Source organism: Acanthochromis polyacanthus, chromosome 5 (assembly GCF_021347895.1).
Source record: "Acanthochromis polyacanthus isolate Apoly-LR-REF ecotype Palm Island chromosome 5, KAUST_Apoly_ChrSc, whole genome shotgun sequence".
In the NCBI taxonomy this organism is placed as follows: Eukaryota; Metazoa; Chordata; class Actinopteri; family Pomacentridae; genus Acanthochromis; species Acanthochromis polyacanthus.
The window spans coordinates 39532044-39558077 of NC_067117.1; the positions used below are offsets into that span (position 1 = coordinate 39532044).

The 26034-nt window shown below is 38.1% G+C and overlaps 1 protein-coding gene and 1 long non-coding RNA gene across 4 annotated transcripts in view; one reads left to right on the top strand and one right to left on the bottom strand.

Annotated features, from left to right (window-relative positions):
* The window catches only part of LOC110970352 (receptor-type tyrosine-protein phosphatase gamma-like), a 532505-nt gene that overhangs the window by 269033 nt on the left and 237438 nt on the right, over positions 1 to 26034 (top strand). For all 3 annotated transcript variants that reach the window (XR_007941817.1, XM_051947993.1, XM_051947994.1), the window contains exon 3: positions 23223 to 23405. Coding sequence is in view for 2 of the 3 variants with exons in the window: in XM_051947993.1 (XP_051803953.1) it covers positions 23223 to 23405 (183 nt within the window). In the remaining variant the exon portion in view is untranslated. The remainder of the gene's footprint in view (positions 1 to 23222; positions 23406 to 26034) is intronic.
* The window catches only part of LOC127533963 (uncharacterized), a 196807-nt gene that overhangs the window by 147858 nt on the left and 22915 nt on the right, over positions 1 to 26034 (bottom strand). The gene's annotated exons all lie outside the window — the stretch shown is intronic.

A 26034-nucleotide genomic window follows, 5' to 3' on the forward strand; every position in this document is an offset into this window, starting at 1 on the left:
TTATTATATCACAAACCATTGCATTCTTTGTCTTTAAAGTACATATTATCAGTCTGTCAGTGCTGCAGGGAGTGGGATGAGATGGAGATGAAGCGCCTCTGAATCCATGGGACGATAAACAGTCATGAGGAGGAGGGAGGTTCAGTTGCATCCTTTGAAGTGTTTAAAATGTGTGAGGCTACTTTATGTATTAGACCAGGGGCTGATTTTGCATTGCATTGTTGTTTGCTTTGTTTTATTTTTTGCCCTATTGTAATTATTGCGTGTGCATTTGCAGTTCGATCACATAACAATGTGTAATAGCTGCTTTAGCCCATAGCACAAACAAATATAAATATCACATTTGAGGCTGTAAATTTGTGACATGCCTATATTTTTGGGGGGTTCTTTTGTTGCCTCTTCTTTCATATTGGTTTGTATCCATGACATGTCACTTACAATTCACATTTCCATTCAATAGTTTGGGGTCACTTAGAAATGTGCTTATTTTTAAAAGTAAAGCTTTTTTTTTAAATGAACATAATATTAAATTAATCAGATATCCAATCTAGACATTGTTAATGTGGTAAATGACTATTCTAGCTGGAAACGGCTGATTTTTAATGGAATATCTCCATAGGTGTACAGAGGAACATTTCCAGCAACCATCACTCCTGTGTTCTAATGCTACATTGTGTTAGCTAATGGTGTTGAAAGGCTCATTGATGATTAGAAAACCCTTGTGCAGTTATTTTAGCGCATAAATGACAGTGTAAGTTTTCATTGAAAACATGAAATTGTCTGGGTGACCCCAAACTTTTGAACAGTAGTGGAATATATTTCTGTTGGTGTCATGGTACATCTGCATAAGCTAAAGCTGTATGAGGAAATCTTGTTTGTTTCCATGGTATTACCAGGCTCCAAGAGTAAATTAAAACAGCTTACAGAGTAAATGAGCGGAAACTGTACTGTTAAAGGAATCCATGTTTATTTCTATGTATTGAGTTTTTCATACATGTATGTTTTGTTCCAATTTTCACTTTTACAGTGTGTTTGGAAAACGGCTCAGGGACCTGTATTTGTTCATGCCCACTCTCATTTTCATATTGAGTGGGAGTGTTTGATTTAGTTGTGGCTTTTGATTTTCTACTTCTGGCTGAGAAAACATTATGCAAAAAGTGTCTCGTTTCACCTAATTAATCAGAACAGATTTCCATCTCCATGGAGAAATTATGTCTGAACAGCTGCAGATTGTGGGTTCTTGATAAAAATAAGATACATAGATCAATAAAGAAAACAATAAGAAACAATAAGAAACAACACCTTTCTACTACTCATTTCTTTAAAAGTAAATTGAAAAAAATTATCCTTGGTTTTCCTTACATGCAGGATAAAGTGAACATGAAGAAAGAAGAAAAAACACAGAGTTCTTTTGAGACATTCTTGGATCAGTGTTCGTCCTCTTTGTCCTTCACAGCACATCATGGGGAGATGATCATGGTGGGAAGTGCCAGGGGTGTGGTAGAAAATGACATTGTGGAAGTGTGAATTTTTATTTTTTCTTCACTTGGTTTTGCTTGCATGTGTGTTTTTATGAGTGAGTGAGAGAGAGAGAGAGAGAGAGAGAGAGAGAGAGAGAGAGAGAGAGAGAGAGAGAGAGAGAGAGAGAGAGAAACATTTTGTTTTCCAATAATGTCATGCTCAGTTGGACAGTCAGATGGGATTAATGGTCAGTAGGACACAGTGCGAGGTGTGAAATCTCTTCACTGTGGTCCAGTGACAAGGAGACAACAGGGCTGCCTTTTGGAAAACATGGCTTGATTACTGTACAGTTTTTTTTACCCCATTTGTTACTTTTTATTGTGGCTTCATTTAATGAACACACATAACATAATTTTGTGTCTTTTGCTGTGGAAAGGTTGAAACACCTAGGATGGGAAATTATACAACTATAGAGTTACTCCTCTAGCCTAGCTGCGCTAGACAACCCACGGAAACGAATTTAATTCTCTGCCAGGGTCGACAACAAAAACGACAACAGTCATTGAGCTCCATTAGCACCGACTCTGAATAATCTTTCTGTTAACATGTCTGTAATATACTTGAACTTCACCCATTGACTGTATAAATAAGACTTCACCAAACTCCCGCATCCTCCGATTTCCGGCGCTCTAGGAACTACGTCAGCCTATTCGTTGCACTGATTGGTTTTATACCTACCCAATTGCTGCAGAGTGATTTGATAGACAACCTTTTAGCCCGCCTCCCTTCCTGTCGAGCGGTCCTAGACCCTTGCGTCTTCAGAGCATGGGTCTAGCGCGGCTAGGCTATTACTCCTGTGCAACACAGCTGGAAATCATGGCTGTATAATGCTGGTTAAATTGTCCTAGCTTACTGAGAAAAGGACTTGGGAAAATGTTAGGTTTAAATTAAGCAGTCTCTGTAGGTCAACAGGGGCTATAGTCCCCAGTGCAGCGGTCATGGGTTTGAGTTCGACCCATGGCCATTTACAGCATGTCTTTCCCCCACTCTTCTCCCCACATTTCTTGTCTCTCTCTCCAAAGTGCACTATAATAAAGCCCCCAAAAATTAAGCAGTCTGTTTTTATACAGACCTTTTGGATGTTTTAAGGACTACACAGTGGGGTGATGGTTAGTGCTGTCACCTCATAGCTAGACGATCCCCGGGTCCCTAAGCAAAGGATGCAGCTTCAGTGTTGCCTCAATAGTGATGGTGGAATTGTTGTGACAGAATCTGTATACGAGGAGATGAAACTGTCATTAAAATGGATAATCAGCCTTTAAAATATGAGCTGTCTTATTTGCACAATCAAAATCCTCAGCAAAACAGCTCCCTGAAATGAGTGGTCAGTGGTAGGCCAACAATCGCATCCTCGTTCCACTCACTTAGACAAGCCTATGATGGATTTTAACCTGGCTTTGCTACCATTTGTTTTCAAAAGTTGAGAATGAATTGGCATGTGTAGTTACTTGCAGTTCTCAGTGAGACCGCTTGCTCTTCCCTTCTGGCTCTGAAAAAAAAGGAATTCAAAATAATAAACTAATACAAAAAAACACAGTGACAGCCAAATCTGAAACCTAACTATGGCACACCAGACACACCCATTACTGACATTAGAGTGGTCAGTCCGTCTTTTACAAACCTGAGAGTCAGAGAAAAGATGTTTCACTTTTAAGTCCCTTAAAACTTGTTTCATTGAAGCTATAATAAAGGAACATTACTTTTGGATGAAGTGCTCACAGTGCATGAGATGATGGCACATGGGATATGGTTATTGTATGGTTACAATATGGATGTGTGTGTTGCTGTCATGGCTTTATCTTTTTACGTTTCATATTATTTTGTTTGCTTTAAGCTATTAAGGGGTCTGCAAAATTATTGCTTCTTTTATTCATTAGTTATTTTTCACAGGTTTCTTACCCTGATCATTTCTATATTGTGAAATACAATGATATTAACTGTTTGTAATTAATATTCAGCTGATCAGACTAATCTCAGCTTAACAAAACTGTGTGCTTGGGCATTTTTAAGCATGTGTGTGGTGGTGGTGGTGATGGTGTGTGTGTGCGTGTGTGTACGTGTGTGTGTGTGTGTGTGTGTGTGTGTGTGTGTGTGTGTGTGTGTGTGTGTGTGTGTGTGTGTGTGTGTGTGTGTGTGTGTGTGTGTGTGTGTGTGTGTGTGTGTGTGATGCTGGACAGCTGTGAAATGGACTGTGACAGTGGCTTCAACCAGACTTACTGACTGCCCATGGCAAGCCAATAGCCCTAGTGGCCCTCTGTCAACACACTCTCTCTTTCTTCCCATCTATCTCTGTCATGTTGTCTCTTTCTGTCCACACAACAGGCTTCAGCTCCTACCAACCTAACACACACACACACACACACACACACACACACACACACACACACACACACACACACACACACACACACACACACACACACACACACACTCGGTCTGACACACACAAGTACAGAGTTTTACGACATCTAATTAAAGTTAACTGTCATTTCAGCTTCTACAGGCTGTATTTTTTTTCTTCCACCCACATATGTGCTCACTTGGGCCATCTTCTTCCCATCAGTCACAAATCACAATGGATGGCTGCCATGTTCAAGGTGACAGTACTCTCCACATCAGCTTATCCATTATCCACATCCATAGGAGACCATGCTTCCCATAAAGTTGTTTTTCTGTGTTTTCTTATTTAACTATTCATAAATTTCAAATTTATAAAATTCATTATATTTACATAGTTGTCCCTTATGTATTTATGTTTATTTTTGTTCTTTTGGAGGCTGCACAGTGGCTTGGTGGTGAGCACTTTCGCATTGCAACTAGAAGATTCACGGTTCATGTCGTAGCCTTCCTGGGATCTTTCTGGATGGAGTTTGCATGTTCTCCCTGTGCATGCCTGGATTTTCATCAGATTGTCTGGCCTTCTCCCACAATCTAAAAACATGCTGAGGTTATCTGGCAACTCTAAATTGTCTGTAGGTGCAAATGAGACTGGGATTATTTGTCTCTGATAGACTGTTACCTGTCCAGGTGTCTCCTGTCTTCACCCTAACTCAGCTGGGATAGACTCCAGCTCCCCATGACCTTAATGAGCATTAAGCGGTGTATAGATAATGGATGGTTGGATGTTTTTTTTTTTTTGATCTGTTTATTGCAAGTTTCTTTTCATTGTTGTGTTGTTTTAAACAACACCAATGCCTTCCAAATAGGTCTCAGACTGAAAAGAAAGAGCAATTACAATTTCTAGTCTGTTTGTCACTAGATTTACTGGTAGTATCGATGTGAAAACACATTGTGGTTGACTCATGAAAAGCTCATGAATATTATTGCTTATGTGTGTAATGTAAGTATAAAAATAATACAATAATACTAATATAGCAATTTTCAAGATACTTAATGGCTTTACACCATAGGTAGGAGCAGAAACAAAAATAATGAAATAAAATTCAATAAAATTAATTGAATAGAGTAGAGAAAGAAGTACGGACTGTTCTCCAAAGCCATGTGATTTTTTAACCCTTCTGTAGGTAAGTTGCTATTTCTGACGCTCCTATGGCACTTATCATGCTGTAATATGACAGGCAAGCATATTTTCCATGCTCTACTCTCGTGTGTTGATGATGGAGCATTGTAATTGTCCACACTGAGTGACAACCTACATCTTAGAGGAGATAATGAGGCAGCCATTTTGAGCGTAATTCTGACAGTGGCTTTGAGAGTGAACACAATTAACAGGCAGAGCACTGAGTAAATTTACTAGCAGGTAGATTCCAGAGTATGTTATGTATACGACATCTGTTTATCTTTTTTTTAAAAATTTGATTGCCACTCCAGAACTGAAGCATCATAAAGATAAAGACAGACAGAACTTAATATTATTTTCTTAATGATGTCAGATTTTTATGGTGTTCACTCGCACAGTGCTAGGAGATAATGGATTCAGGGAAAAAAACATTCAGACATATGCTCTGTAATAATATAAGGTAATGTAATGACTCTGGATAACCTTGTTCAGTGAGTCTAATGCACCTGCACATCCATACAGTGCAACACTTCCTCTGCTGTTTCTGTCTTCAGTCTTCAGTGGAACTGACAGAGCTTCCATAGTGATTCGTGTCGTCTGTGATTGATTTAAATTCTGTAGAGCTTATTGTCATCATTGTAATGAGTTAGCCATAATAGGCTGCTGCAGCTACTGTCAAGTTTAAGCATGAGCTGGATCACTTTCAGTCACTTACATGCAAACAAGGCAGCAGTCTTTGCTTAGTTTGGCACTGTCCACTTGTTTGATTCATCACTGCATCAAGCACAGTAAACTAGGGCTGGCCCGAATAGTGGTTTCTGCTCTCCGGGATATATTGGATACCAAAATTGGGATACCAAAATTAATATCTGGATACTGCCATAAGCGAACGAATATTCCAATATTCGGGATATTCGGGTCCAGCCCTACAGTAAACACATACGGTTTTTTTTTCTTGTGTGTCAGCAGCAAGCTGAATAAACCAGCCGAATCCCTCTAACACATTCAAGATATTTGCAAAACAAACAGTGACCTATGTTCTGGATAACAATGACCAGTTTTGGGTTAAAGTTAAAGGGACACTGTCAACCAAAATGCTGTTTTGTGCATCAGTGATAGTGTAAATTCAGCAGCACCCCCAGGTGCCACATCAACATCCCTGCACTTCCTGACCCCGTAGGTCTCAGCAATCGATAGCCACTTTGTTTCTCCCATTTCACTTCAAGGTATGTGTCTGATCCAAAGAGTTTGGTGTACACAACAGTGATAAATGTGACAAATGTGTCTTGCTCTCAGACAGTATTCAGGTTAAAAGAGTAACACAAAAAGTACATTTACACAATCAGGAAGACAGACAGCAAGACACAAGTGATATCTGGAAAGGAAAGATACTAGAAACACAAGATGAGAACAAAAGAAAAACAGACATGGAGACATGGCCAAAATGTGATATTGAATATATTCTATCAAATGTTTCTCTTGTCAGCTGTATTTTTAAATCCAGCTTTTCCCGAGACTTCCTTTTTCTTTCCCAGACTTTGTTGAAGAAATATTTGTTAGTCATACTAACACTGTCGGCTCATGTACATGATGTATGCCTTGCTATGATGCACTGTCTTTTTTAGACTGCAATGCTTCCTCTGAAGTTTCTTTTATATTTGGAGCATCAGAAGCTGTTCCTGAATATGTTCAACCATTTACTTCAGCTTATTCTTAGTTGCTTTAGTTTACTACATCTAAGTTACTACAGATGTTCCACTCTTCATTGCTTGTTAAACAAATTACTACCAGTATACCAAAAGGGTGATGTTGCCACAGAAAAAGGGTTAAAAGCTCTGGCATTTAGAAATACACAAAGCACTACATGGCACTGTAATGCATTGTGTGAATGTGTTTGGTAATGGCTTGGATGTAATGGACAGTCCCACAGGCTAGCTTTTAGAAAAAATGCACAACAAAAAACAATGGAAAAACAAAAATAAATCTTCCCTTTTGAAAATTGTAATAGTACTCGTTGGCTTGAGTTTCTTAAAGCACTATGAATATGAAAGAAGATGAGATCTGGGCAATCCTGGCAATATTTCCCTCGGTGCAAAATTGAATGTTTATGTATCCATATGACATACAGCTGCCAAAAGAAGCAAACAAAACTTGGGAAGAAGCATTTGCCATGATTTTCTTAATCTGAGATGAAAGCACAAAGATTAATAACCGTTCTGTTGTTTAAGATTGACTCCTAGGACTAATTGATCTCTATTGACCACTGTAAATTGGGAGATGGCAGTCAAGCTGAACATAATGAGAAGCAAACAATAAAGCTAACTTTAGCCAAAATGAACTGTCCATTTAGGTAAACAGAGGAGTGAAGAGGTGCTTTCACCTGGATTTCCTTTTTCTTTTGTATGGTTTTCTTTGCAGATTGTCTGCCACTCTCAGCAGATAGAGAACACTCTGCAGCTTTTCTTTGCAAATATGCCAGGCTGCCACTTTTGACCTTTGAGAGAGGCTTTTCAGTCAGTCAAGGGCCTTTTTTGAAGCAAATGTTGTGCCAGCGACCTCTCTGAAAACCCTACAATTATTCCATTTTACAGCATAAACAAACTCAGGACTGTAGGAAAAAAGGCTGTCTAAAGACCACAACAAGAAAAGCACTCAGAGAGTGCAGTACTCCATCAAGGCTGCTCAGTCGTTGCATGATCTTCAACAGATAAAATCTTTAAACAAATTGTGGTCTGCAGCGGTCGGTTTGTATTAGGATCACAATCATTTGATTGTCAGCTGACATAGTGTTCACTTGTAGTCATAGTTACAGTGATGCCATGCTGCTAGCTTGCAATGATGCGGAAATCCTGAACAAAGCAGTGGATCATTGTGTCATTTTTGACCTTCTGTGAAAATTTCATCTAAATCCTGTTTGTCCGTTCTTGAGTAATATCGCCAACAGACACACAAACCAACTGCAACGATCACATAACTCCTCCATGTTCCTTGGCGGAATAATTATGAACTGTAAGCCTTGAAAGACAAAAGCATTTTTGCACAAAGGCAGCAAACATCTTTGAGAAAAATCTGCTATCAGAAGAAATATGACAAACGTGACGTTAACTTTGAAATCAAAGTGTGCCTAATGAGAGGAAGGACAAATTAGATACTGGGAGAAAAAAAATCTGAAAGTGATATTTCACGATAAATATCACGTTCTGTCCAAGAAAAATGGGATGTGCTCCTGCCATATGTCCATCTACTACGATGAACTATTCATGTAAGTATGGGTCTCACCCAGAGGGGACATAATGACAGAGAGTGCTTTGTGTGGCATGTTTCTCTGTTCTGTTTGGCAGGAAACTGCCTCTCAGCAGGCACTAAGAGATCTTCTCTCCTGCACTGATTCCATCAGGATTAGTGGGGAAATGGCAGAAATCAATGCACTGAGGAGTTGGACTGTATGTTGAGGATGTCAGGATTGGGAGGAGAAGAACCAATCTCATAGGGTGAAGGTATTAGTTGTCATCTCTGAACTCAGCCAGTGCCAGATTGTGCCTAACCCTCGTCTGCTTCCAAATCCTCACCTTGAGTGAAATTGTATAACAGTGTTGTACACTACCAGCTAGACATTTATCTGGGGAGAATTCATGGATATAGAATATTTGATTAATACTTCATGTAATTCATAGATTGCCCCTCTACCCATCTGCATTCTGTGGAATGCATTTTCCAAAATAAAATTGCATTTACTGGGATCATTGATAGCTCAGGTATACAGTGTTATGATAAAAAAAATAAATTTGCTGATGCTTTCTATTTTTGCATATTTCTCACACTTAAATGTTTCAGATCATAAAATTAATCAATCATTTTTTAAATTTGCATCTTGTGTTGTGTAGGTTATCTCTGTCTAATATTAAATTCATTTTAAGATTAAAGATTGATTGAAAACCTATATCACCCCCGTGAAACAGCAAGTGACACCCTAAACCTAATGAACTGGTTGGTCCACCCTTGGAAGCAACAACTGCAGTCCAACATTTTTGATGGCTTGTGATCAGTCTTTTACTTTACCATGAAGGAATTTTGGCCCACCCTTCTCTGCAGAGGAATTGCAAATCTGCCACACTAGATAGGTTTCTAGCGCTGCCCCTTTTAGATCTTGCCCACAGTATCTCCATTGGAATTCTGAAAGTTCAGACTTGTGTTGTGTTGGTTGGTTTGTGTTTTGTGTTTGGTTTGGTTTTAAGTTTTTTTAGGGAAACTCATAAGATGAGAGGCCCTTCATTGTGATCGTTAAACTATGGTTGAACTTAAGGAAAAACAAACAAACAGTGACCTCCCATGTATAAGTCCAACTTATTCATCCACCTGAACCCACTGCCTACACTGATTTTGTGGCTCTTTACATTGCGAATATTATAGCAATTGACCTTTATTATTGGGCTGTGTTGCTTGAATTTTGATATATTCTGCGTGCTACAAAAAGTGAACTCTACTCAAGATGAAATATCTGAAGTTACAACTTGTTTATTGTCTGACAAGATGTATGTTCTTTAAAGGAGGTTTTTATGTTTTATGTTAGTTCTTTAAAGGCTCTATGTGTAAGAATGTGAAGCAATTCAAAAGTATTAATCAAATCTTTATTGCAAATGTGTAAATAAGTTGTAATGCAGTTTTTAAAAGCAAGACCTTGCATGACTTTTCAGTTGTTAAATATAGCCTGTGGATCGATTTCTTTGTAAAGGACTCGGGAAAGATAATTGAGGGATAATCAAGCATTAAAATAGCTGTGTATTAGGCATGGTTTTTTCTTGTTAATCTTTGAAATCTTTCTCCTCTGAAAATTGTCTTCTTCTTTTGTTTTGTTTTGTTTCTCCTTGACTACCCTAGAGAGTCAGGTCGTAACAAAATTAGTTGGGAAAATACATCCTGGAATCCTCATCTTGTCTTTATTGAAAGACAAGACAGTTTGCTACCTTCAGTTCTCTTGCAGTATTTTCCATTCAGACATTGCACATTTGTGTCATTGTCACTGTGGGGAAAATAGACCATTGTGCAACTAATTACAAACAAATTACAATACAGACTGTTTGTACTGCATTTGACCAGTATGAACTACTTCCATTTAATACATGCACCCAGAGCAGTACTATAATGGAAACTTCAAGAGGAAAGTAGATTTCTAGGTTCAACAAAGTTCGCCTATTCAGCACGCAGCTTCTTAGCCATTTTCCTGGTGTGTGATTAAGGTTAGCGCTCTAGCAGTCATGCAGCTCTCTTCTTTCCTTTCCTCCTTTACCTTTGCACTCTCCCATACTGCTGCTTTCAGCAGAAATTAGCTCTATTAAGGCAGTGACTAATCGCTTCACGTTTTCCCTTCAACTGCATTTGCTGGCCAGGCCATGGCTGTCTAAATCCATAGGTAATGCTAGCCTTGTACGAAAGCCAGACCCCCTCAATCAATAACAACCCGGAGGCAAGGACAGAGATATAGGCAGAGGGAAGGAGAACAGGATGCAGCCTAATTCAATGAAACAGACATTAACCAGAGCTTGCAACACGCCAGGGCATGAGTAATCATAGAAAAATTCATTTTAAAGCCCAGGAGCCCAGTATTGCTTTCAATTAAAGGCAGAGATTAGAGTTGAGTGGGGTGCACATTGTTCTAGTGGGAGGCGGCAAAAGGAAGAGGGAGACTTAGAGAAGGATAAATTCAGACAGAGCTCTGATCACTTTCTGTTGACATTGCTAATTTGAAGCTGAAGTCATCTTCAGGCATTCAGTAGAGCCAGTGCAGTCCATGTAGTGCTTAACTAACCAGTATAGTATGGAATACAAACAAACATCCATCCACAAAAAGCTGGGTTAATTATAGAATGATGCTGGCTAAAAAACAAATGGCGAAATGAAATAAAATATGAAAGGTTTTAGTTACAGGTATTTACAGGCCCCTACAGACACAAAAACACGACTGGGTAAGTGATGAAAGGTGACTGGAGTAAAACTGATTAATTATAGATGCTTTATTTCACTCTGAAAATAATAATAATAATAATAATAATAATAATAAAGCATTTGACACCATTAATCACACTACAGGTCTTTCTCAAAAAATTAGCATATTGTGATAAAGTTCAGTATTTTCTGTAATGTACTGATAAACATTAGACTTTCATACATGTTAGATTCATTACACACAACTGAAGTAGTTCAAGCCTTTTATTGTTTTAATATTGATGATACTGGCCAAAAAGTAAAGAAAAACCAAAAATCCCTATCTCAAAAAATTAGCATATTCCATCCGACCAATAAAAGAAAAGTGTTTTTAATACAAAAAAAGTCAACCTTCAAATAATTATGTTCACTTATGCACTCAATACTTGGTCGGGAATCCTTTTGCAGAAATGACTGCTTCAATGCGGCGTGGCATGGAGGCAATCAGCCTGTGGCACTGCTGAGGTGTTATGGAGGCCCAGGATGCTTCGATAGCGGCCTTAAGCTCATTCACAGTGGTGGGTCTGGTGACTCTCAACTTCCTCTTCACAATATCCCACAGATTCTCTCTGGGGTTCAGGTCAGGAGAGTTGGCAGGCCAATTGAGCACAGCAATACCATGGTCAGTAAACCATTTTCCAGTGGTTTTGGCAATGTGAGCAGGTGCCAGGTCGTGCTGAAAAATGAAATCTTCATCTCCATAAAGCTTTTCAGCAGATGCAAGCATGAAGTGCTCCAGAATCTCCTGATAGCCAGCTGCATTGACCCTGCCCTTGATAAAACACAGTGGACCACCACCAGCAGCTGACATGGCACCCCAGACCATCACTGATTGTGGCTACTTGACACTGGACTTCAGGCATTTTGGCATTTCCTTCTCCCCAGTCTTCCTCCAGACTCTGGCACCTTGATTTCCGAATGACATGCAAAATTTGCTTTCATCCGAAAAAAGTACTTTGGACCACTGAGCAACAGTCCAGTGCTGCTTCTCTGTAGCCCAGGTCAGGTGCTTCTGCCGCTGTTTCTGGTTCAAAAGTGGCTTGACCTGGGGAATCCGGCACCTGTAGCCCATTTCCTGCACACGCCTGTGCACGGTGGCTCTGGATGTTTCTACTCCAGACTCAGTCCACTGCTTCCGCAGGTCCCCCAAGGTCTGGAATCGGCCCTTCTCCACAATCTTCCTCAGGGTCCGGTCACCTCTTGTAGTTGTGCAGCGTTTTCTGCCACACTTTTTCCTTCCCACAGACTTCCCACTGAGGTGCCTTGATACAGCACTCTGGGAACAGCCTATTCGCTCAGAAATTTCTTTCTGTGTCTTACCCTCTTGCTTGAGGGTGTCAATGATGGCCTTCTGGACAGCAGTCAGGTCGGCAGTCTTACCCATGATTGCGGTTTTGAGTAATGAGCCAGGCTGGGAGTTTTTAAAGGCCTCAGGAATCTTTTGCAGGTGTTTAGAGTTAACTCGTTGATTCAGATGATTAGGTTAATAGCTTGTTTAGAGTACCTTTTCATAATATGCTAATTTTTTGAGATAGGGATTTTTGGTTTTTCTTTACTTTTTGGCCAATATCATCAATATTAAAACAATGAAAGGCTTGAACTACTTCAGTTGTGTCTAATGAATCTGACATATACGAAAGTCTAATGATTATCAGTACATTACAGAAAATACTGAACTTTATCACGATATGCTAATTTTTTGAGAAGGACCTGTATATTACTCGATAAATTATATAAATATGGAATTAGAGGTGTGGCAGGAGACTGAATTAAAAGTTACCTGACTGGAAGAGCACAGTATGTCCAAATGGGACAGTCTAGATCAGATGTGCTTGGGATTGCTTGTGGTGTGCCCCAGGGGTCTGTCTTGGGACCTAAATTGTTCAACATTTACATAAATGATATCTTTAATGTATCTCAGACCTTGAAACTCATCCTTTTTGCCGATGATACAAACATATTCTATAGTAATGACAATTATAATGAATTAATAACTGTAGTAAATAAAGAACTCAAAGTGATAAAGAAATGGATGGATATAAATAAGTTATCTTTAAATACTGAAAAAACCAAGGCAATGATGTTTGGGAATCTACAAATGAACTCAGAAATGCAACCTTCTGTCGATAGTGTACCTATTGAATTTGTTTGTAAAATTAAATTTTGGGCGTTGTAATTGACAACAAGTTGTCATGGAAACCACACATCAAACACATTAAAACCAAAATTTCCAAAAGTCTCTCAATTATAAACAAAGCAAAACCTTACCTGGATGTGAATGCACTTCGCACACTTTACTGCTCTTTAATCCTTCCTTACCTGACATACTGTGTTGAAGTGTGGGGAAACACCTACCAGAGCACAATTAATCCTCTAGTTCTGTTGCAAAAACGAGCTGTGCGGATCATTCACAAGGCGGGTTTTTTAGAACACACACATAATTTGTTTACTCAATCAAAGTTGTTTAAATTCAATGATCTTGTAAAATACAACACATCAATCATTCTTTTTAAAGCTTTCAATAAATTATTACCAACCAATCTTCAGTGCTTCTTTATAATTCGAGAGCAAACATATGATTTGAGAGGTTATGCTAATTTTACATTACCCAAAGTTCAAACTACTCGTAAAAGCTTTTGTGTGTCTGTCTGTGGGGTGGAACTCTGGAACAGTCTGGACTTACAACACAAGCAATGCCAAAATATTAACAGATTCAAACTGTATTATAAACATCAGATCTGGTCTAATTATAGGCACAGCATGTTGTAATTCACCTTGTCATTTACAGTTACTGATCAGTGTGTCCCTATTGTCCCTATTGTGGTGTTTGTCCATTACCATCGCTCGTATTTTGTCAATTTCCAGTATTTTGTCCATTTCTAGTATCTGTCCATTTCTGCTATTAGTCCATTACCATTGCTGGTATTTCTCCATTCCAGTATTTTGTCCATTACAATTGCTGGTATTTGTCCAATTGTTTATTGTCTTTTGTGTATTATATTGTATTTGTCACTGTAACATAACCTTGTTATGATGAGTCACAGCTCATAGTGTTTCCGTAGATGAGCTTGGGGGTAGGATTAAATAAGCTTTCTTCCTCCTACTCCCTTTTCAGGCATTCTATGCATATGTTACCATATTGGAATGTTTGTTTTTGCATTGTTATTGAAATCGCCTGAAATGAATGAATTAAAAAAAAAAAAACTTCATGAATCCAGTGGTATCACTTAGTTGAAAATTGACTAGCATATTTAGCAACTAAAATGTTATGAAAGTTCTTATAAGGTGAAGCATCTTTGAAAAACTGTGCTACATATAATAGCTGTGTTACAAATGAAATGGCAATCAATAATTAACTGGCATGTTATCACTCAAGCAGCATAAAAAGCATCATTTTGAGCATATGAATGTACGTTCCTCACTCTTTTCAAACTCAGCTGTTTACAGTGCAATAGAAGTCACTAAAATAAACAATTTAATGTAACAAAATTGTTGCTGATTAGTTTATTAAAACAGTCTCAAATATAAGACAGTGACTTACCATGGGAAAAACAGAAACAGAAACAGAAAACTGGAGTAACATAAACAAAAGAGCTTTAATTAAAGTGAGCAGTACACATCATACAGTACACGTGGCAAAACCTACTTCATCCATACACTTGTGGTCCAGCTGGACCCCAGCAGTATTTCATCTGTTTCACACTTCTGTCCTTGTCCATAGCCTCTCTATGTATATTTTCTTAAAACGTGTGTCGTCTGTCGATACAAATATGAAAGAAACGATGAAATTACTATTAATGATTACTGATGTGTATTGCTTACATTACTAGTGTAAGAACTCCTGAATTGAAAAGAAACACAATTGAAGCAGTCATCACAAGAGCAACATAACACAAACATACATAAATAAAAGATGCACAGTCCAGCTGGGGTCTGACTGGGGTCGTCATGGACCCCAAATGATTTTTCTATATATACACCACAGACTTGGTTGGAATCAAACAAGCTTTGGTGTATGTGATGGCAGCTATGTGGGTGACAACTACTTAACGGGACTGGAAAATCAAACGTACAAATGAAAAAATAGGACAAGTTATATACACCTGGGGTCCGCACGGTCCCGAGGTGTACTGATGAGGAAGCAATAATTGATAACGGGAAACAGAAAAATAAAATGAGAAAATAATAAAGCAAAAACTGAGAGTGGGAGCTGAATGTAGAAATATTAAGTACAGCAGGTCTGGATTCCTGGGAGCCATTATTTAACTTTATGTACACTACCATCCAAAAGTATGGGGTCACTTAGAAATGTCCATATTTTTGAAATAAAAACAGTTTTGTTCAATGAAGATAACATTAAATGAATCCGAAATACAGTGTAGACATTGTTAATGTGGTAAATGATTATTCTAGCTGTAAACAGCTGATTTTTAATGGAATATCTCCAAAGGGGTACAGAGGAACATTTCCAGCAACCATCACTTCTGTGTTCTAATGCTACATTGTGCTAACTAATGGTGTTGAAAGGCTCATTGATGGTTAGAAAACCCTTGTGCAGTTATGTTAGCACATAAATGACAGTGTAAGTTTTCATTACAACCATGAAATTTCTTGGGTGACCCCAAACTTTTGAACAGTAGTGTATGTCATCTATTAATGATTAGTATAGCAATAACATGCAATGCAGTAGACAGTAAATATTTGCATTTGCCAAGGGACAGCTTTGAAATAACTGGTCTTTTCTTGAATATTGCAGATTTTTGTCTTGTCTATACTTCTACTTCACCACGACATCTCTGATGTAAATATTTTACTTTTGACATATGTATTATTTTTGTTTGTTTCACAGAGTCATCTTTAAAATAATGTGGCCAACTAAATTTGAAATAATCAAAATTAACTCCATTTTCAAAATCATGCATATGGGTTCATACACCTGTAGTAATAAAAATAATCCATTAAAATCATCTTAGACTGAATGTAGCATTATTTAGTAATATTTTTTTCATTTCACAGGGAACACAGTTTCACTTGCAGAGTAAATCCAGCCTACTGTACATTATCACACTACTGCAGTGCAATCACATCTATACAGCCTCCTAGTGTACAGTTTAATTTAAGTTTGTCAAAGCATTTTTATCCTCAGGCTAGTGTATTTTTTCAGTTGTTTGCGTGTATTTCTGCCATGCTAAACATGTCAGCAGCGTGATGAGATGCTGAGCGGCACACAGTTGGCATGCTTTTCGAGTCATTGACAGTTGAACAATGTTCAACTTTGCAGTGCTTTAGGGTAAAATGCTGCAATTGTTCTGCAGTGTTTTAACCAGCACTGCAATCAGTGCGGAGGAGTTGCAGGACATCATATTCTACTTGTACAAGTGCTGAACAACAACCATCAGCAACAACAACTGCAACAGCAATGATGAGGAAGTTAATACTGATGTTGTCAGAGTCTATGTTTGGACCAGATGACATCCAGTGACCACAATGACATCAATATGAAAAATACCCCTTGGAGGAACTTATCTTTCAGCATGAATATAAGCAGAAGTCAGCTAAATGGTAATTTAAATTATTCCACACCATAGCAAGCAAAGCGTATCAACTAAAAAAGTGTTGTGCCTTTATGTTCATATTGGCGATTAGAGAATAAAATTAACGTAAAATATATTAAATTTTGCTAAAAGATTAACAGAACCATTTGCATTAGTAGGCTCCAGTGCACCCCCCATGACCGTATGAGGATAAAGCGGTGTATAGAGAACGGATGGATGGATGAATTTGCATTAGTATTTTAAGAAATTAGAACCTCTAATGAAGTTGTGTTCAACAAACAAACCACATTGAGTGAGGAGAATGAACTTTTCCTCTTTTGTCAAAAGTATTTTAATTACCACTTACGTCATGATTGCCAGCATATACAAAAATATTTTATTTAATTTTATTTAGTCTGTTATTCAAAAATAATCTTTTGTGTGTGTTATGTAGTTTTAAAAAATGAATAACATTTTAAAAATTACTTTGCTCTAATTACATTTTTTCAATATTTATCAATTTACTTGGTTACTCATGTTGTTGTTTTTTCATTAATCAGCTTTTAAGAAATAATTAATCCAGTGATTAATTTGTTTAGATTTTTTTTATTTTTTTTTAAAATAGCCCCAAAAATTTACAGTACATACCTGGTGGAACAGATCTTTCAAATGAAACTTTATCCTTCTTATTCACTAGTTTGCTAAGCTAAAGGCTATGGCCAGATTCCACTGCTCAATACGACTTCAATTAGGTATTAGCATTACCACAACATACAGTATTCTACCCTCTGCATTAGCAAGTGTATTGGTCATATCACAGTTGGAATATTCTCAGATTTATAGTTTTATTGAAATTTGTCACATACATTATATATAATTTGACATTATACTTACCCTAAAATGTGCTTTGTATCATATTCGTTCCACCTACAGGCCTTCTAATGTGCGACTGAACAGGGACGCGGAGCACTTTGATCAAACCAGGCAAACAGCTGTCAAAGAGTACATGCATCTTCAAGTTATGTTAGACTAATGTTGTTCCAGTCTAACGTACATAACTGCCTTCACTTCTCTAAAGCTTTGTAGATATGTCCTGGTTCAGTCCCCTGCCACTCCTGCCATCTGTCATGTCTTTTTCACATTCAGGTCAAAGATGTTGAACACATGCTCTTACATATGTAACATATCATCATAAGTCAGAAAAAAAACATCCTGTTATCATAACATTTGGAGTTGTTCCTTGCAACTGTGGGGTGTCCAGCCATCAGTCAGAGCCTGCTGGGTATTTGTTCTTTTTCTTGATAATTACAGTGGTGTGCTTTGGGAGCTGTGGAGTTAACCAGCTCTGCCAAAGATACACATTTACATGCGCCCACATGCACATTTAAATGTATGTATTAAAAAAATCTCATTTCTCATCTGCCTCCTTTTTCTTTCCGATGCACATATATATGTATCTACTTGTCTTGTATTTTAATATTCTATCATTTTCTGTCTCTCCCAAAGGTTTTGGGATGTTACTGCTGTGCGCTTTATCATACTGCTTTTAAAATAGGATAACGTTTATTGAAAATTGCGGGTATTTGACCATTAAAATCCAAAAGAATGTACTAATTAAAGAGTCATCAGATATACATATTTATGAATTTATTTCACTAATAAGGCTGCAGTTACAAAATAAAAATGAGTGGGATGAAAGAGATGGTATTCATACATGCTGTCCTATAAAATGCAATTTAAACATGAACATATTCAAAGAGGCACAGTCTTCTAACAGTGCTGGACAATATAACAATAGTGCATTTCTTCTTCAGTGAATCACAGTTACAGAGGCTTCATCTTGTCAACCCGCTTTGCTTTACATTTGATTTCCTCTCAAAACAGCATTAGATTTGAGAAACAAACCGTGTCTGACTAAGTTTCTGCTCAAGTGGCGATGTGGAAATCTCCAGACCCTACACCAGCTCTGGTCATTGTTGTGGATAAGTACATGCTGATGTATCTATAGATCACTGAAGTCAAATGAAATAGTTATCGATTTTAAACAAAAACAATTTATTAAATTTTAGCTGTCATTTGCCACTATATATTAATTACATGGCACAATCATCAGAAAATGAACACAATAAAATTACCAACATCAAATTCCATCTATCTTCCAAACACCCCTTATCTGGCTGACAACAAATAAAACAAACATAAAAATATGCATTATTCACACATATATCTGGATGTATTTCAAGTTTGTGTGCTAAATTATACTATGCTTATAAAGTTATGGTCTGCACTTATATTACTCCTTAATTTTGTGGTATTCAATGTGCTGTATAATGTTTCCCATTAACTCACCAACAGTGACAGTGATGCCATGCAGGGTGCTTTGATGCCATCTGGAACAGCTTCAGATTCCATATCTTGCTCAAGGACATTTCGGCACGGCACAAACCACTACTGACCACAAAAAACAAAAAGGTTCGTCCTACATTTGCCAAAAAAATATCTAGATAAGCCCCATAACTTTTGGGAAAACATCCTGTGGACTGATGAGTCAAAGATGGAACTTTTTGGAAGACATGGGTCTGTTACATCTAGTGTAAAACTAATACTGCATTCCACAAGAAGAACATGATACCAACAGTGAAACATGGTGGTGGTAGTGTGATGGTTTGAAGACCTGGATGACTTGTCATAATGGATGGAGCCATGAATTCTGCTCTCAATCAGAAAATCTTCCTTGAGAATGTGTACCATTAATTCATGACCTAAAGCTCAACACAAATGTGTTGTCAGTTACATCCGACGGTATCGGTGACTAAAGCTCTTCATCCAGCTCCGTCTGTCCAACGTTGCAGTCAAAAGTTCTTTGCCTTCCAGACCAGTGTCTTCTAAGGAGGTGCCTTCCTTAACATTGTACTAGGCCTGCTAACCCTTTTGACAGCATCAGGTTTCCATAGCAGTACTGGACCAGCTGCTTCGCTGTGTCTCACCACATGTCCAGCCAGGGCTAGTCTATGTTGCCTAATGATAGTTGACAAGCGTGTATGTGGACCGTATAGCGACTTGTTGGTGAGATGCAATTTCCAGGAGATGGTTTATGAATTTCTAGAAGCAGAAATACTGTGACGACTTGCCAAGACTATCACAGGAGCAGCTCCCCACTGAAGGTGGCAGAGTTTCCTAACCGCTGACTCTTTACAGCTTGTCTGCTTAACAAACACGCATCAGTGACAGAAACAGCTGTGCATCGATGTTCACCCACCAATGATATCGCCATCCCTGCATCCTGAATGGATCTACATGTAACTCTTCAATCGGTGGCTGGCGGGTGCTATGCCTTGCCAAAGAGCAACCTGCGATTTGGTCCGGGACTGCTATTTACAGCTAACCCTCTTATCTGAGGGCCGTTCCTTTATCCACCACCTGAGGACCTGGTGGATGGGAGTTGTCATCTCCACACCACTATGTGTTATGCAGCGTGACAAAGACCCAAAGCACACAATAAAGTCCAAAGCACACAAGCAAGTCCAACTCTGTGTGGCTCAAAAAGAACTAAATGAAGGTTTGGAAGTGGCCTAATCAAAGTCTGGCCTTGAATCCATCCAGATGCTGTGGCAAGACTTTAAAACGACAGGTCAAACCATCAAATGTCAAATTAAAACTATTCTGCATAAAAGAGTGGCCCAACCAGTTATTAGGTGTAGGGGGAGAATTACTTTGTAATGTAACACAGTTTACTCACAGCAGTATATTTCTGTGGAAAGTTGGCTGATTTTTTCAACAGCTGTATCAACACTTTTTGTTTGTATATAGTGCAACTTGTTTGTGACCAATAAATACCTAAAGCCATAGACATTCCCTGATTTTAAGTTATGTCTCTGTGAGAGCTGTTTACACCTCATGCTGTCCTCCACAGTGTACAGATCAATCAGTTTGAACTGACAGAGTATACAGTTCAGTGCAGGCATTTGACCATTAAAATCAGTGCTGCTCAGTGCTGCCATTCAAGCAAAGTAGTTCTGAAAAAGTCTTCATGTAAATCTGCTTGTAGAACAATTAATAAGGGATTTGTAGCCTATAATCTCAAACTTTCATGAGTACAGTGCTGAGGATGGTCAAAATATGTGGGCACATAAAAAGCAGAAATGCAGGAATAGTACATCAGCTTGAGCAAAAATCTAATGAACAGCATCAGACTTTGACATGACACGTGAGAAAGTCTGCCTCATCTCATTCATTCAGAGAAAACAGTCTCTGGATATCTCTGTTGTTGGCCACATGCAGGGATGGGTAGCAGTGAACTTGTGGTTTGCGTAGAGTAAGTTGAGTGCACTGTTGAGATAAGATTAAACTGGGTCACAGCAGCAGCGAACACAGCAGCCCAAATGTTGAAAAAAGTACACTGACAAAAGATAACATATGAAATACAACCAGGGGTGGGTAGTAACGAGTTATATTTACTCCGTTACATTTATTTAAGTAACTTTTTGAAAAAAATGTGCTTCTGAGAGTAATTTTTCTCTGCCATACTTTCTACTTTTACTTGAGTAGATTTTTGATGAAGAAACGCTACTCTTACTCCATTACACTGGGCTACACTCCACTCGTTCCTTATACGTTCCTTGCTGATACAGCATTCACATACAGTCTATGTCATAGAATCTATGAGCATGCAGTCTATTTTGTCACTGGAAGTAGCTTACACTGTTCAAACATACAAACGTTACCTTACTACAGGTATTTGTTTCAAAAGCTTTATGTTGTGAAAAATTAGGATTTGGAAATTTGTGTCTTTGTGCCTTACCTTGTCATTTTGTAAAGATATTGTTTATTTTTGGTAATTTTTATATTTTATTATTTGGAAATGCCAGAATTTGCACATTATTTTACATTTTTGTCTGTCTGATCACAACATTTCTAAAAAAAATAATAATAATAATCTGACATTACAATCAAACAGGTACTCAGTACTTCAGTAGTCTTTTCACCAAATACGTTTTTACTCTTACTTGAGTAATTTTTTGGATGACTACTTTTTACTTCTACTTGAGTGATATTATTTTGAAGTACAATTTTTGACTACTCTACCCACCTCTGAATACAACATACTTATGATTAATATTAAACCTTGATTGAATGTGTACTGAGGTGTTGAAGTACACTGTGATACTTGGCAACAAAATACACTTTTGACTACAACCACTGTGAGTGATGTTATGTGTGGTCACAAGTTAAACCACTTGAAACCAGCAGATTTTTCAGACTTATTTATTTTTATTTCACTATGTTGTATCAGTTTTCTTTTTTTTTTTCAACTTGTACTTTTTTGGAATTAAATATTAATATCAGGGCTGCACAGTGATCCATTGCCTCACAGTCAGAAGATCCCTGGTTCACGTCTTGGTCTGGTATCTTTTCACATAGTCTCCATATTCTCCCTGTGCATGTGTGGGTTTTCTCTGGTTTCTCTAGCTTCCTCCCAAAGTCCACAAACATGCTGAGGTTAACTGGTGAATCTGAAGTGTTCATAGGCATGAATGTGAGTGTGTTTGTTTGTCTCTTTATGTAGCCCTGTGACAGACTGGTGACCTGTGCAGGGTGTCCCCTTACTTCACCCTAAGTCAGCTGGGATAGACTCCAGCCCTCTGTGACCCTTCTAGCTACAAGGTGAAAGTACTAACCACCAAGCCACTGTGCAGCATCTCAGTAAAACAATGGCATAAAGATAAACTAAGATGAATTGGAAATAATAATTAATAAAAAAGTTATTTTATTGGCCTTTATTATGTAGAGGACAGTGGAGAGAGACAGGAAACATGGGCTGGATTCAAACCCATGGCTGCTGCGTCTATAGCGCCTGTTTACGGGTTGCCTGCTCAGTCAGCTGAGCTATCTGGGTGCCCCTAAAATACATATTTAACTCTGTTACACCCACATAAAAAGATCATGAAAAACATACTACTTTATACATACATTTTATACTAAGATTATTATTGTATTCACATCTGCACCAACATTACTGTGACCAGAGGTGGGATTTGTGGGGTCTTAGGAACAATCTACCAGTGCCACCAGCAGTTACAGTCCTGCTCTTTGAGTAAACACTGAGGTGTTAGCAGGCCTCTGTTACATTTCAACCTGCCCTTAAATCTTTTTCTCACAGCCTCTGCAAAAAGTGACTCAGTTGCTCTTCTGGCCTCAGGCTTTCACTCAGCACATTACCTTCAGTGAATGTCCCTCCATGCACACATACATGCAGACAGTGACTTCCTCCTGACTAGTCTTTGGTGTTTTAGAGTCCCCCTTTCAGGTTGAGAAGGAGGTTAACAGTGAAAAACCTATATATAGGATAGTATTAGATGAATGATCTTGCAAAAGGGTAGCTAGCGACACAATATGGACATACAATACTAATAGTAATAATAATAATATAATAAAATAATAATTTTGAAATGTTCTATTTACCAAATTAATGAAAATGTTTTGCATTTGTAGCAGCTGATTCTTGTCGGGCTCACTGTGGTCACTGTATGAGCAATGTTTTTACAGGGATTCATATAACTTTCCAGTGCTCACTGGCAGCTGCCAGACAACATGAGAAGGCTCTGAAATGTAGAAATGTTTTGTTTTTTTCATTAGTATCTCTTTTCCATTTTTATGTTTCTCAGGTATATATGGACCAGATGAGGGCTGGGCATCTTCTTATCCTGAGTGTCGAGAGAAAAACCAGTCCCCAATCAACATTGTGGACCAGGATACTAAGGTATCCACAGAGTTTCAGGAACTGACACTTGAGGGCTTTGATGCTGAATCCTCTAATAAGACATCTATGAAGAATACTGGCAAAACAGGTACAGTAACAACACAAGCTGCAGTTGCAAAGTGAATTTCCTGTGGTTCACGAATCATGAAAGACTCAACTAAATGTTGAAAATGGATGTTAAGAAAAGACTAGCAAGTAAAAAAAGATATTAACATAATTCGTCAAGTATTTGAACCCCCCCCCACAATATTTGACATTTTTCTGAAAAGGGTAAATGGTCTGTCCTGATATAGTTTTCTCCCATTGTAAAATACTCAAAGCATTTTACGATATATCTCTTTCACCCATTTTCATACAATACTGTTCAAACATTTGGGGTCACTGAGAAATGTCCTTATTTTGGAAAGAAAAGCAATTTTTTTCTGTGACGATAACATTAAATTAATCAGAAATACAATGTAGACATTGTTAATGTGGTAAATGACTATTGTAGCTGGAAACAGCTGGTTTTTAATGGAATATCTATATGGTAGATGGTACACTGTGCTAGCTAATTGTGCTGAAAGACTAATTGGTGGTTAGAAACCCGTTTGGTGCTTCTTCTAGCACATGAATAAAAGTGGGAGTTTTCATGGAAAACATGAAATTGCCTGGGTGACCGACCCCAAACTTTTGAAAGGTAGTGTGTACATTCACCCACCAGTGGCAACAGGGCTTTGATGCAAGGTGCTTGCCTGCCATCAAGAGGGCAGTGAGTTCAGTGTCTTGTCTAAGGACACGTCAGCATGTAAAGGGGCTGGGAGTTGAACCACCACCATCTGTACCATCTATGTCTTGCCCCATCAGAAACTAGATTGCGATGATCAGTGTTTTGTTAGTTTGCTAACTTGTTTATCATTAAAAACATTGACTCAAATAAATAAGAAGAGCAAACACTCTGTGAAAATAGCCGAACTTGGCGACTCACAGTCTATTCTGTATAAATGATGATCTTGCCTTAATTCATGTTTTTTGTCAGTTGTTATAGTCTGCTCTCTTTCTTCACACGTAAAAATCAGTTCTTCGTCCTGGTCCAACTTGCATTTTTGTGTCTATCCTGCCATGGTAGCTGGAACAATTCAGTAGCTAATATTATGCAAATAGTGTATAATCAAAACATTACAATTATTTTATCTCACTCACAGTTTGATGCAAAGAAAAGCAACTGATATTTTGGGAAAGATCAAGCCATGCAGTTTAATTTAGCACTAATCACTCCTCCCTGCAATAAGTACTTAGAGAGTAATTCAGCCAAGAAGAAGGATTGGAAATGGGAACACAAAGTGCGTCCATTGAGGCTCCAAGGCTGAAATGTGGTCAAAGTTACGAAAAATGAAGTAAACATATGTAAAGGTAATGTCTTCAGACTGCTCTCGACACTAGATTTCCCACAGTTTTTCCCCACTTTTATGAAGAGCTTATCCCACAGATCTCTGCCTAACCATGTGCTCCTGGAACAGCACACCCACAAAATACAGGTGGCAGGGCTCACAAGCATGGGTGCACACTGATTGAAGTTGGCCAGTTAGAAGAAAGTGGACTTTTTTAGAGGGGATGCTTCATTAGAATAGGTTAAAATGGTTCATTTCAGGCAGAGGATGAATTGAGGATCTGCATGAAGAACCAGTATAAGATATCTTAGGAGATTTTTCAAGTGTGAACGTGTAAAGTCATGTAGGCTTCCAGAATGAAAATATGGAACTGGAAATGCCTCCTATGACAGACCACTGTGTAAAGGGAGTGAAAAGCTGAAATGTGAGACCTCTAATAGCCCCAGCTTGTTGGCAGGTGTCTGCATGTCAAACATCTGTTGCTTTGCTGGTTATAAAACAAGACAGATGCAATGTGTAGCAAGTGATTTATGGTGAAGATTACAGATCCCATTTTCAGTTACACATGCTGATCCATATGCTACAAGTACCATGGCAGGTATCACTGCCTGTAGGATTCAGCACTGAGCCATTTGCATTCGGCACTGTTGGCATTTTGAGGATCCTCCTCGTCAGCCACAGGTATTTTTCACAATTCCAGATTGTCACTAAGATGGATGATTCTTTCTTCCTCAGTAAAGAAATGTAGGTGAAAGGCTTTTGAAAGGCATAGACCAGGTGGTTGCCCCTGCTGTTGATAGCATTCTGAGCAGTGCTAATAGTACAACTGTGGGTTTCACAGAGGAATGTCTTACATCCCAGTATCTGCCTATTGGGACATTTTAATAAACTGATAATTTGTCCATTGGTGTACTGTAGTTTAACTAAGAACATAAATTAATCTTATGCTATGAACATTAATAGTATAGACAGTGTAGCGTAATAACACTTTAATATCGTTAGCCTAATAGCATAATTGTCTAAGTCATTTTTTGGCCTTCATGACTTAGGCAACTATGCTATTAGGCTAACGATATGTTAAATTACACTTAATGTAAGAACATTTTGCACTGATTTACAATTAGGCCACAATCTGACATAATCTGGAAATTGATCATATTTTATACTGAATATTGATAAATTATCAAATGAACTTCTATTGATCAGTCTTATAATCAGAAGTCATGAACTCTACTTTCATTAACTTCCAGTTTCCAAACAACAGCATTAACAATAGTTATAGATAAAACACGTATTAACTACTGCTACAGACAAACAATAAAACGTAGCAAACAGTGAATGATTGAA